At 35.1% G+C, this 14,574-nt stretch overlaps 1 protein-coding gene across 3 annotated transcripts in view; it reads left to right on the top strand.

The window, feature by feature from the left end:
• MKLN1 (muskelin 1) overlaps positions 1-14,574 on the top strand; it is a 169,263-nt gene that overhangs the window by 104,408 nt on the left and 50,281 nt on the right. For all 3 annotated transcript variants that reach the window (XM_030932520.1, XM_030932519.1, XM_030932521.1), the window contains exon 10: positions 9,300-9,512. In XM_030932520.1, coding sequence (XP_030788380.1) covers positions 9,300-9,512 — 213 coding nt within the window. The remainder of the gene's footprint in view (positions 1-9,299; positions 9,513-14,574) is intronic.

Here is a 14,574-nt window from a genome sequence, read left to right as displayed (position 1 = left end):
CAATACCACATTTCAAATGTGTTTTCCTCTCCATTCCTTTTGGCAGTTTTTTCAACTTTATGGTTTCTTATACTTTTTATGTCTCCATTGTTGACCTATTCTCTGTTCATCAACACAGTCTTTAAAAAGCATATTTGGGCTTGGTGTGGTGGCTTACACCTATAATCACAGCATTTTGGGAGGCCAAGGCAGGAGAATTGCTTGAGGACTGGAGGTGGAGACTGCAGTGGGCCATTACTGTGGCATTGCCTCCAACCTGGGTGACAGAGCAAGACCCTATCTCAAAACGAAAACAAGGCTGGGCACAGTGACTCATGCCTGTAACCCCAGCACTTTGGGAGGCTGACGCCAGCAGATCACCTGAGCTCAGTAGTTCGAGACCAGCCTGACCAACATGGTGAAACCCCATCACTACTAAAAATAGAAACTAGCTGGGCGTGGTAGCAGGTGCCTGTAATCCCAGCTACCTGGAAGACTGAAGCAGGAGAATCCCTTGAACCCAGGAGGTGGAGGTTGCAGTGAGCTGAGATGGTGCCACTGCACTCCAGCCTGGGCAACAGAGTAAGACTGTCTCAAAAAAAAAAAAAAAACAAAAACAAGTCCCCCAAATACTGTATTTGATCCTATGACACCTCTGCTTAAACCCTGTGGTTAGCTTCAGCCTTTGTTTCAGTTATTGTTTACACAGTTGATTACATTACAAGCACTCATAAAACTTCAGTGGCATATAGTAATAAGCATTTATTCGCTCATGAGTCTACAGGTTGGCTTGGTCATTCTTTTGGTTTTGGCTGGGCTCATTAATTTGTCTAGGAGTCAGCTGTCTATCAGCTGATCTAGCGTGGTTTCAACTGGGACTGCCTGGCTCTGTTTTATATAGGCTAGCCAGAGCTTGTGTTCATGGCAGGTGCTGGGCTGCAAAGGGGATGAAGTAGACAGGAGCAATCCATCCATTTTTTTCTTTCCCTGATAGCAAAAAGCAATCATGTAACCAAGTCCAGAGTCAATTGGTGCAGGATACTATTAAAGGTCATAGATATAGGAAATTGTAAATAACAACAACAATAATAAAACAATTTATTTATCTCAGTTCCTTTTGCTTGGAAAATTTGGAGTAAAATTTGGAGTAAAAACTCCAAATTTCTCATCAAGATTTGCTACTCAATTTCTTTTCCAGCCTCATCTCCTGTGTGCCAGTTATAGTTGCTGGAATTATTCAACTTTCTCACCTGTGTCCTTTGGCAATGTTGTTTTCCTTGTTTGGAATTAACAGAGGATCTCCCCCTAACCTTACCTAGTAAATACCCACTTATTCTTTAAAACTCAGTTCAGACTTCACTTTCTCTGTAAAGCCTTTCTTGACCTGCCAAGAAGAATTAAAAGCTTCCTTTGATGTGCTCACTTAACCCCTTTTAATACTTGAATGGCTTACTATAATGATTGATTTATATTCATGTTTCCCTATCTGAATTCCTTAAAGGCATGAATGACATTCTTTAAAATGTATGTATTTTAAGGATGTGCACATTCTTACTCTTTAGTGAGTAAGTAGGTGAGGTAAGTTAAATGAGAAATTAATACCAGAGAAAAGGGAACGATAAATACAAAATCCAGAGAGGGTCGGGGGTTTAAAGGTAATATTAAATGTTATTCTTCTAAAGCTAGGTATCGGTACATAACTTCATTCTGTTATTTTTTATACCATATACATATATTGTAAGTAATATTTATAATGCAATAAGTAATTATTTTAAAACTCGTGCTGCTAAAATATAGAGATTATTTTGATGAGAACACTTTCTATTAGTTCAAAGTCAGTAGAGATAAGTAACGTGGTGATTCAGTACCAGAGCTGAGATTTATTATAGTTAATTAATAGACTCATAAAAACCTTTTGTTGATCTTTCTGTGAATTGAATGATAATATGTATCTAGCATAAATGCTCATTCCTTTCAAAATTGAACAGTTAGTAGTTCATATATCTAATTTTCCATACCGGTGAGTGCCAGTTGCTGTTTGATGAGACCCCAGAATATGTATTTTAGAAGCATGATAAACAATTAAAAAGCAAAATTAATTTAATTCACTTTAATTAACTTAAATATGTACCTAATAACACATTTAGGAGATTGAAGGATAAGAGGATAGCTCAGCTCTCAAAGAGAATGATTACTTTAGGCTAGGCTGAGGTGGGATGATCACTTGGGCCTGGGAGGTTGAGGCTATAGTGAGCCATGATAGCACAACTGCACTCCAGCCTGGGCGACAGAACAAGGCCCTATCTCAAAAAATAAATAAGTAAAAAATTTTAAAAGAGAATAAGTATTTTAAATGTTCACGTACGTATGCAAGTAAGCTTTTATAGGTTCAAAACGAATGTATTGTTTTTTAAAGTAGTCAATGAAGGCCATTTTTATTAGCTTCAATCTAGTTCCTAGATTCTTTTTTAAGATTAACTATAAAAATCCAATATTTTATAATGTGGCTATAAGCTATGATTATTAATGAAAACAAATTTACAGCAAGAGGTATCTTGGAAAAGGCTGGATTATATTTTTTTCATAAAGGGTGGGTGGGAAAATGTTCTTTACTTTTGTTTGTTGTTTAAATCATATCTCCATTTTCTTGAGTATTCACAGAATTGTAGCATTTGAAGGAATTAGACATGGCTCTTGTTGGATTTTACTTGTAATAGTGCTTCTCAAGCTTTGTGGTCTCAGGGTCCGTTTAGACCTTTAAAAAAAAACCCATTGGTGTTCTTAGTGCTGAGTACTTTAAATATTTTTAATCAATTTTAAATAATAGTAATAAACCTATTACAGGTGGATACAAAATATTTTATTAAAAATACCTTTCGAAAAATGAGAAATGTGGCATTGTTTTGCATTTTTATAAATCTCTTTAATGTCTAGCTAAGGCAGCTAGATTCTCATATCTTCTGCATTTACTGTCTTACAACATGTTTTACATGTGAAATACATGAAGAGAGTTGGACCTCATATAGTTGTGTTTTTGAAAGAAAGTAGTATTTTAATAGCCTTTTCAAATAATTGCATATGTTCTTTTTTGATTCCATATCTCAAATTGGCAAGTGTTTTTTTCTTAAAGATAGTTGCAATATAGACTCTGAAACCATACCGGCTAACTTTTTGCATTGTTATGTTAAAATCCATTGATCTGTTTTGCTCTTTGGATCTTTTACCTATGAATATATGTTTATCCATGTGTTGGTCACTTGAAAAATATTGGTTCCATGAGTTATGCACATCTTTCAAAGATTGGTTTTTGGGATACTGTATTACAAAATATGCCACATTTGTTAACATCACTGTCAGTCTCATTAGAGTCTTTTAAGTATTGGGAAGGTGTCAAGATCACAGTGGCAGATAGGTTTTCAATAATTCGAATTTTTGCTTGAAAACATGCGTTAGAATACCGGCAGCAAATTTTGTTGATTTTTTTCTTCAAGATGGATGCGCTGCTTCCTTCATTTTTGAGAAAATGTCTGCCATAATGTCCAAATAACCATAGTTTGATCATTATTTGTTCTTTCAAGTAAATATATAGTATGCCGTGGAAAAAGCAACTGCCATCAATTCACAGCTCAAAAAATTACAAAGGTGTGTTTTCCTGTGATAACCATGCTAAGTCAAGTGTCTTTTTTTTTTTTTTTTTTTTTTTTTTTTTGAGACGGAGTCTCACTCTGTCGCCAGGCTGGAGTACAGTGGTGCGATCTTGGCTCACTGCAACCTCCACCTCCCGGGTTCAAGCAATTCTCCTGCCTTAGCCTCAGCCTCCTGAGTAGTTGGGATTACAGGCGCCTGCCACAATGCCTGGCTAATTTTTGTATTTTTAGTACAGATGGGGTTTCATCATGTTGGCCAGGATGGTCTTGGTCTCTTGACCTCGTAATCCACCCGCCTCGGCCTCTGAAAGTGCTGGGATTACAGGCGTGAGCCACCGCGCCTGGCCCTCAAGTGGCATTTTTGTAGTTTTCTAAATCTCTTTAATGTTTGGCTCAATAAAAGACATCTGGATTCATATGCTTCTTTATTCATTTGCTGTATCGGAAAGTCATGTAGCCTCCGGATATGTTCACATACACTCATAAGAGAATAAGAGTGAAAAGACAAATTTTTTTGTTGGTATTGTTGTAAAAATAACTTTGACCTTATAGATTCCCTTGAAGTACCTTGGAGACCCCAGACCACACTGAGAACTGCTGCTTTAATCTAATCCACAGTTCCTATTCAGATATAGACTGTTATCCTAATAATGCCCCAGTAATGTTCTTTATAGGCATCCCTTGTCACTCTGCAACCCCAGCCCAGAATTTAGACCATGATCATGTATTGCTTTTTGGTGTCGTGCTTCTTTAGTCATCTTTAGTCTAGAATAGTTCCCTAAACTTCTTTGTCTTTCTTGACTTTGATGATTTTTAAAGAGTACAGGGCAGTTATTTTTTAGAATATCCTTCAGCTGGGTTTGTATGTTTTCTTAGGATTGGATTTAGATGATATATTTTTAGCAAGAATAACCCATAGATCACATTAGCATCTCCTCATTATATCATATCAGGAGACACATTATGTCAGTTTATCTCATACTAGCTTCAATCACTTGGTTAAGGGGATGCCCACCAGATTTGTCTAATTTATAATTAACAAGTAATTTATAGGGAGATGTTTCAAGATTATGAAAATATGCTGTTACTCATCAAACTCTCACCCTTTTATCATCCATTAATGAAACTTAAAACTTTTCCCAAAATGGTTATACCATTTTATACTTTGCCTGTAATGTATGAGATTTCTGGTTATTCCCTATCTTCTTGGCTCATTGATTTGCTTTGGCACCTTGGCCAAAAATCAATTGATCGTGTAAGTATACGTCTCTTCTTGGACTCTATTCTGTTCTATTATATTTTGGTCTCTTCTTAACCAGTATGACACTCCTTCGATTACTGTAGCTTTATAGTAGTACCTTTATAGTAATTCATGAAGTTAGGTAATATATAAATTTTAGAATCATCAATTTCTGAAACTGTTGGGATTATGATGGGAATATGATAAATTATATATTAATTTGGAGCAAATTGGTAGGGTTTTATTTTGTTGTTTGATTTTTTTTTTTTTTTTTTTTTGAGGCAGTTTTGTTCTTGTTGCCTAGGCTGGAGTGCAATGATGTGATCTCGGCTCACTGCAACCTCCTTCTCCCAGGTTCAAGTGATTCTCCTACTTCAGCCTCCCAAGTAGCTGGGATTACAGGCACCCGCCTGGCTAATTTTTGTATTTTTAGTAGAGGTGAGGTTTCACCATGTTGGCCAGGCTGGTCTCGAAATCCTGACCTCAGGTGATCCACCTACCTCAGCTTCTTAAAATGCTGAGATTATAGGCATGAGCACCTGCGCCCGGCTGCAAATTGGTGTTTTAATGATATTGAATCTTTCTACTCCATGAACATGGTTTAGTCTCCATTTATTTTAGTCTTCATTATCTCTCAGCACTCTTTAAAGTTTTCCATTTAAGAGGTCTGTGATATTTTATAACTTGATATCAATGTATTTTGCTTTTTGTGCTGTTATAATGGAATTTAAAAATTTTTATTTTCCATTTGTTGGTTGGTAATATAGAGGAATACAATTGGTTTGTTAATATTGCCTTCGTATCATGTCACTTTGTTAAGTCTACTTATTTCTTTTTTTTTTTTTTTTTTTTTTTTTTTTTTTTTTTTTGAGACGGAGTCTTGCTCTGCCGCCCAGGCTGGAGTGCAGTGGCCGGCTCTCAGCTCACTGCAAGCTCCGCCTCCCGGGTTCACGCCATTCTCCTGTCTCAGCCTCCCGAGTAGCTGGGACTACAGGCGCCCGCCTCGTCGCCCGGCTAGTTTTTTGTATTTTTTTTTTTTAGTAGAGACAGGGTTTCACCGTATTAGCCAGGATGGTCTCGATCTCCTGACCTCATGATCCGCCCGTCTCGGCCTCCCAAAGTGCTGGGATTACAGGCTTGAGCCACCGCGCCCGGCCTTAAGTCTACTTATTTCTAATAGCTTCTTTTTTATTTCTTAGAGTATTTTAAAGAAGCAGTCATTTTTCTTCTTTCTGTTCTCTTTTCCATCTTTATTTTATTTTATTTTTTATTTGAGACAGAGTCTTTCTCTGTTGCCCATGCTGGAGTGCAGTGACATGATCATGGCTTGCTGCAGCCTCGACCTTCTGGGCTCAAGCAATCCTTCCACCTCAGTCTGTACAGTAGCTGGTACCACAGGCACGTGCCTCCGTGCCCAGCTAAGTTTTAAATTATGTATAGAGATAGGGTCTCTGTATGTTGAACATACAGAGGAGTCTTGAACTACTGAACTCAACGAATCCTCCCGCCTTGGCCTCCCAAAGTGCTGGGATTACAGGCATTAGCCACCAGGCCCAACCTTTATTTTATTTTTTAATGCCTTCCTTATTGCATTGACTTGAACTTCCAGAGCAATGTTAAATATAAGTAGTAAGAAAAGACATCCCTGTCTTGTTTCATAGCTAAGCAGGAGAATATTCAGTATGTCATTAAGAAAAATTAAATTTTACATTTTCTTACATCTGTTATCAGATTGAAAGTCTTTCTCTTCCTGTTTTGCTATGAGTTTTGATCATGAATAAATTTTACCAAATGCTCTTTTACATATGTATTGATATACTTGTGTTTTTTCTTCTTTATCAATTTAATGTGGCAGATTAATATTCTTTTCATATATTGCTCCTGCTGTTTGGTAATATTTTGTTAAAGATTGGTTTTGTCTATGTTCATAAGGGGTCCTAGCCACCTGTAAATGATTTCTCCACCTCTTCCCCATTTCTTCTTCCTTCTTCCCCTTCTCTTCCTTCTCCTTTGTAGTATTGTTGTTTGGTTTCAGTGTTATGTTGGCCTCATAAAATAAGCTAGGAATGGAAGAGAATGTGGATAAACAGTAGAGTTTTTCTTTTTCCCCGTTTTCTGAAAAATTTTGTCTAAAACTGATACCGTTTTTTCCTTAAGTGCTTGATACAATTTACCAGTGTAGATGTATGGGCAATAATGAATTCAGTTTTTCAGTATGTGTAATTACTTCAGGTTTTCCTCTTTCATTTCATGTTATCTTGGTAAGTTAGGTTTTTTAAGGAATTATGTCTGTTTTATCTACGTTGTCAGATTTTACCTCTGTTTTTGATAGTATTCTCTCTTTTTTCATTTCTAGGAAGTCTGTAGTGTTAATCTTGCTTTCATTGCTGGTACTGGCAATTTGTATTTTCCCTCCTTTGTAAAAAATTAGTCTGCCAGTGGTTTATAATTCTATCAGTCTTTCAAAGAACCAACTTTGTTAATTTTCTTTATTTTTTTCATGTTTTCTAGTCTATTGATTTATCTTTATTTCTTTTTTCTTGGCATATAATTTGATCATCATTTTAATATTATTTGTGCTTATTTAGTTGAAGCAAGGAGTTCTATTATTCTCTTATTAAAATTTCAAGTTTTACACTCTATGCATTATGGCATAGATTTATTATATGTTACTTCATCTTTGTTTTTGAGATTATTTATGGAGGAAATCCTTTCTTAAATAAAATTTTTACCTTATTTGCTGAAGGTATTCTTTGACAAAAATATTTTAAAATAAGTTTAAAAATAATAGTATGAATATTAAAGTGTACATTTACATCAACTTCATTGTCAAAATACTGTTCTTCCTGCCTAATATTCCTTCATTTCACTTAATTAATACTGCTAGATTACTCTTCTTAGAATATTGCCTTTTATGTTGTATCTTGCTTTAGAAACCACCAGTAGTTCTTTATTGACTGCAAGATCATAAACTGTCTCCTCTGTCAGTCATTCATCAGGCTTCCTATGTCCACTTTATACATCAATTCTGTTATTTCTGCAGCAAGAATTCTTCATCTCAGTCATAACTGCATACACTGTTTTAACAAGTATATTTTTGCCTTTGTTTCTCTTCTAGAAAAAATAATCTGAAATTGTGAAAGAGCCCAGTTTTTGGCTGTCGTACACAAGGGCGTAGATTTGCTATCTTACTTCCTAGTTTTGTGACAGTGAACTCTGTGAAATGGTGATAATAATTCCATACGGGGTTGTTATAAGGATTAAATGGAACACACACATACACAGTAATAGTGTAAACAGAACTTCGGAGTTGTTTAACAAACATTAGTTTCCTTTCCTTTCCCCCTTTCAACTAATTAAACCCTGTGCAAATGAAGTTCTTTTTTCCCCCGTGAATCCTTTTGACTATACTACAATATGTTTTATGTTTTATTGGGTCCTGTGATACAAGTGATACCAGCTAACTAATTTATCAATAAATACTATTCTTAATATTATTCCCTATTTATTTACTGTAGCTGTGCTGTTTATTCAATCAGGAAAATTAATTTTACAATGCAAAGGATGGATAAAGAAGTCATAGACTTGGATTCTTATTAGTTTCTGTCACTAGCATATTAAAGGTATCATCCCGCTCTTAATATTTTCTTCTAGGGTTGTATTTTCTCATCTTTAAAAGGAGAAAACTAAACTAGAGATTTTATTTATTTTTTATTATACTCTAAGTTCTAGGGTACATGTGCACAATGTGCAGGTTTGATAGGTGAGTATACATGTGCCATGTTGGTTTGCTGCACCCATCAACTCATCATTTACATTAGGTATTTCTCCTAATGCTATCCCTACTCCTGCCGCCCATCCCCTGGCAGTCCCCGGTGTGTAATGTTCCGCACCCTGTGTCCAAGTGATTAAACTGGAGATTTTATTGATATTTCTTCTAATTTTGAAATTCACTGATTCTAAATATTCTTGGAGTACCTCTTTTGTGCTAGAGTCTGATGAGAAATACAAAAATGTTCATAAAGACCAAACATATCTTAAAGTAGATTGTCATGTAATAGGGAATTGAACTCTGTGCACAAATGACTAAAATGCAGTGCAGTATATGGTAGAAACCATATAGATGTTATAAACAGAGTGCCATAAGCTGCAGTGTAGTTCATTTCATCTTTCGTGGTAGATTTTAAGCGTTTCTAAGGTAAGATTTATGTCTCCTACTGCTTACTGCTTTTGCTTTTCTTTAGAGAGTTAAGCCTAGTGTTGGACTCATATTGGTTGACTTGATGTGAGTTTCTGAGAAACCTTTTAATGAAAGGTAATAAAAAAGGGCATTTAATTTGTCTTTTGTTTGTTCTTTGATTTTTTTTGTTTTTTTTTTTTTTTTTTTTTTGCTCTTTCATTTGTTTGTTTAGTTTCTCTCTCTCTCTCTACAGAATGGTCCTAGTGCCAGATCGTGTCATAAAATGTGCATTGACATTCAACGGAGGCAAATCTACACATTGGGGCGTTATTTGGATTCCTCTGTGAGGAACAGCAAATCTCTGAAAAGTGACTTCTATCGTTATGACATTGATACAAACACGTGGATGTTACTAAGTGAGGATACTGCTGCTGATGGAGGGCCGAAATTGGTGTTTGATCATCAGGTTTGATGTGCAGTTAAATATATGATGGAATTAATCAGTGCTTAGTGATTCTTGCAATTAGAGTTTATGTTAGATGTTATGCTGAGTTGTCTACTAGTGCTTCCATGATAGATACCTATGATAGATAATAATAATTGTTGTTTCAGTAGGTATAAAGTTATTCTTTAAATTTTTTTCTCTTGTTTGTTGCAGGGCAAAATACAAAAATCTCAGGACATATATTGTTGATTTATAGAAACTTTAGAGAGTAGATGGAGTAATATTAGGAAAAACACATTTAGTTTTATAATGCATATGCATAAATCATAACAATAGCAACTTACTCTTTTAATTATATTTCTTATTCTACATTCCTATAAGAAATGGAAAATGGCTTTATAATGAACTAGATGAAATCTAGAGCTTTTCTTCCAGTTAGAGTGAAATATATTTTGTTTATAGTCACAAAAGTTTATAAACCTGGAGACGAATTTGACATACTAAATTAAACTCAGCACCAGTAGAAATTATACAATAATGTTGTTGACTAGAAGACTGAACATAGCCTCATTGTAAGCCATTTTAATATTAATATGCATGTAGCTCTCATTAGCCCCATCATTGTCATTATCATTGTTACCTGTCTTTGAATACTTATTCCATAGAAAGTCAATGTAGGTCAAAAAAGACAGTAACCATTTTGAATTCTATAAGCAAGTTTTTACCTGGCTCAACCCACATCCCAAGTTTTTTTTTTTTTGATGTATTGAGGAGAAAAAGACTTTAAAAATCTATAACTCTCTGTTGATGAACATAAATTATCTAGTATTCGGGAAATGGGAGGTGGTGCTAGAATTATGACAAAACCTAGGTGAGACCTAAAATCTTATCTAGGAGTCAGAACCCAGGGTCTTTGTTTATTGTGTATTTATAGATTTTTGTTAATTCTTTGCTTTTAAACTATCCTATTGCCATATTTCTATTAACATATAATTGTTATAGGAGAGTGGTAAGGAGAGGAAGAGTGAGTTATGCCTATCAAGTTAAGTGGTAGGTAGAAAATCAGAACCAGTATTCTTCGAAATACTCCCCAGCTTAAATTTGGAACTTCTGTTGGCTCTATTTAACTGAGCTGCACAAAGCTATGCACATCCCTGCTGACACCCTCAATGTTCTTCATGTGGAAAATAAGCATGCCAAGAAAAGTTAGGCTGGTTCTGATCTTTTAGAAACATCAGCAGATGGGAGGGGGGAGGGATTGCATTGGGAGTTATACCTGATATAAATGACGACTTGATGGGTGCTGACGAGTTGATGGGTGCAGCACACCAACATGGCACAAGTATACATATGTAACAAACCTGCACGTTATGCACATGTACCCTAGAACTTAAAGTATAATTAAAAAAAAAAAAAAAAAGAAAAAAAAAAGAAACATCAGCAGATAATCAGATAATATTGTTAGGGAACAATTTCTTCTCTTGTTCCCAAATGTTTATGTATTTCTTTTACAAAAGATGCTGATGTCTTTTTTTTTTTTTTTTTTTTTTTTAACAGGTTGAAAAAAAGAATAGCTTAGGAGTAGCATGTAGAGAGTTCTGGGGTGTGGCCTTTGTTTCTCTTGACTTTCATAAAATAGGATGTTTCTTGGAAGCTGGGTGCTGTTAAATAATGTGTGGTTTTCAACTGATTTTAAGTGGTACAGCAGAACACTGGGGGTGAAGAAACAAGGATTTCAGTACTAATTCAGCCAACAACTAGCCCTGTAACAGTGAGCAAGTAATCTGTGTACTCCTGCATTTTGCTATTCTATTTCATACAAATAAAGCTATAAGTTAGAACTTACACTTGTAGTGTTTATGACACTCCAAAAATAGCTTGTGGTATTCATGACAATTTAGGATTTAACACTTAATGTTCAAATTTGATAAAAATATGAGAAAGCTATACGATACAAACATGCCTAAAAGCTATTTGCCATTTTTAATTTTAACATATTTAAAAAATAAAATTTAAAGACTTCTGGATTTCTTAAGAACATAGTGGCAGTTTAGTTCTCAAGCTTTCCTTGATACTGCTTTGTGTGGTTTTCCAGGAATAATGGTAATCAAGCAAAAAGATTTAAACACACACACATTCTCTCTCTTAGCAAAATCAAGAGCCAGAGTAAACCTACAACTCCCAATGCCTTGTAAGTTTAACCAAAAACAACTGAAATACTCAGAACTTTTGTTGAAGTCCACAACAGTATAATAGGGAGGCCTGGGAAAGCAGAGGGAGCCTAGCAGTTGTATATCATAGTGAGAAGTGTCAGGGACAGGGCACAGATTGCACCCAGGGCAGCCACTGGAAGAATCAGTGAATTGACATGTGTAAAGTACCCAGAAAGATCCAGAGGTGATATATGTCAGAAAGCACTATTTTGTAAAAGTGAAGGAAACACAGTGGGAATGATGGCTCCCTTTGCAATGACCAGTAAGAAATTTGGGGAGCTCAAAGCTTGAAATCAACCCTATAAGCCAGATGAGATTCATAGAATTAGAGAAGATATGGCTTCACCAGAAGTGCCATATTTTGAAGGAACCATTCAGTTCAGTAGCAACAGAGGAAGGAGTTCTTGAGCAAGAATATCTACCTTCCACAGAAATCCTCTGTAAAGTCATCTGGTCCAGGGAAATTCAACTCAATTATATATGAAAAACTAAAAAGCAACAAATAACAAAGCTTTAGAGAGACATTCTAAAGAAAAACAATAAAAAGAAAAATAACAGTAAATGAAAGTTATATCCCAGTATATTGCCCCTTTCAGAAATGAAGACTTATCTACAAAGAGCATAAAGAAGGATAGGTAATGATCATACAGCATAGGAATAAGATAAAACAAAGAGGTAAAAATGATTAACCGGGGAAGGTAGGCAGAGGAGAGCCAACATATATGTAATTGGAGACTTTAAAGAAGAAAACCAAAACCATGAAAAAACCAAATATTTACCAATTGAATTCAATAACATTTTCCCGAAGAAAGATTTTACTCCACATATCAAATGGGCATACTATATTCAGAAAAAGTTGACCCAAATACTTAACTCTAAGACATATATTAATAACATTGACTGTAAAAGATAAGAGATCATTTTATAGCAAGTAGACAAAATGATCAAGTCACCTATAAGAGAACTAAAATGAGACCGGTATCAGATTTCTCTACATCTCCTTGCAGTGCCAGGAGATAATAGAGCAACATCTAGAAGACATTCAAGAAAAGACAGTGTGAGCCAAGAATTTTATATCTAGCCAAACTGTCCTTCAAGTGTAATCACTTTTTGTGGAAATTACTAGAAAATGGAAAGTGAGCTAGCCAAGAAGTAGCAGGAAGAACTTCAGTTGAAGAATTGAAGATCTCAGCTCACTGATATTCTCACTGGGTCATGAGGCATTTTTGGAGGTTTGTAGAAGGGAAGGTGGTAGGTTGGGTAACACTGGATACTTAGAAGGCTTTATAGCAGTATCTTCAAATTTTGTGAGGAGAAGATTATTTTGAACCCAACCAAACCCTTACCAATCTTGTATTCCTGTGATAGGGTAAAATAAAGTCATTCTCAGATTCAAAAAATAATTTTTCCCAGGAAAATAAGTGGTTATCCTCTATTTGTTTGATTTTAAAAATTAAATATCTAACCCCTGACATAATAAATGAATAGTCTTTAAACTTTTGGCTTTAAAGATTTTTTTTAAGTCTTTGATGGAAAAGACATTATCATACAGAGTTCAATAAGTTACTAGCTTTTCAGAAATTTTTTCGGAAAGTAAAAATGACAAAACAATTCAAAAGAGTGGAAATCAAATATTAAAAGGTTTCTTGGTTTAGACTGGTGTCCTAGGAAGAACTACCAAGATAAGGATGTTTATACTTCAGCCCTGCAAACAAATGAGAGTAAGCTACATCAAAATTAAGCTTGAATATCCTCAAAAAGAAAGAAACTCTCTTTGTAGCCATACAAAGTAGAAAGGTAGGGGGTTGGTAACAAGGATTGGCCATTAGTATGAATCTGTGAGTTAATAAAAAATGGAAATAAACTCATTTAATGTGAGTCCCTAAAGATTTTCAGCATAGTTCCCAGATATTTGTAGTGATTGAGTCTGAAGTACTTCAGCAAGGGAAATGTGACCCAGCTCCAATGGAGCCCTCAATGGAGGCATTAGTTGGTTGGGGCCAAACTGAGTTGTCTTCAGCAATGTGCTGATTTTAACTATATGATCATTTAAAAAATAGGAATACTTTCTGTGGTATGCCAGACATCTTTGTTTTTCAACCATATTTACCAAGATTTCACCCTTGGGGAATAGATTTGCATCTTAATTTATAGAAGTCTTTGAGAAACCTGGGAAATAGCTAATGAGGTAGATCTTTTTAGGGGTAGATAAAAATTAGGAGATGTTAGAATCTTTTCTTTTTAATAATAATAACCTCAATTTTTTAAAACCTTTAAAATTATGAAAATAGCCAGGCACGGTAGCTCATGCCTGTAATCCCAGAACTTTGGGAAGCCGAGGCGGGCGGATCACCTGAGGTTGGGAGTTCAAGACCAGCCCGACCAAATGGAGTAACACCATCTCTACTAAAAATGCAGTGTTATACTGGCATGGTGGCATATGCGGGTAATCCCAGCTACCCAGGAGGCTGAGGCAGGAGAATTGCTTGAACCTGGGAGGCAGAGGTTGCGGTGAGCCGAGCTCATGCTGTTGCACTCTAGCCTGGGCAACAAGAGCGAAACTGTCTCGGGGGAAGAAAAAAAAAAAAAAAAAAAAAAAAAAAAAAAAAAAAAAATATATATATATATATATATATATATATATATATGAAAATAGCCTTTTATTTAAAAAAATATAAAAATACATAAGTAGCAGAAGTAATTTGGTAGGAGAATTGAATATCAAATGTTTAGTTTTTTTTTTTTTTTTTAGCAAAACATAGATGTTTTGTGTACACAATTTATTCTTTATATAAATGCCACTTACGTTCAACAGCTAATTCCCAACTTGGATTTATGTATTATTTGAAACAGAATTTGATTCTTACTGT

The sequence above is a fragment of the Rhinopithecus roxellana genome, chromosome 6 (genome assembly GCF_007565055.1).
Source record: "Rhinopithecus roxellana isolate Shanxi Qingling chromosome 6, ASM756505v1, whole genome shotgun sequence".
NCBI classification, from domain to species: Eukaryota; Metazoa; Chordata; class Mammalia; order Primates; family Cercopithecidae; genus Rhinopithecus; species Rhinopithecus roxellana.
This window is presented reverse-complemented; position numbering and strand designations above follow the sequence as displayed.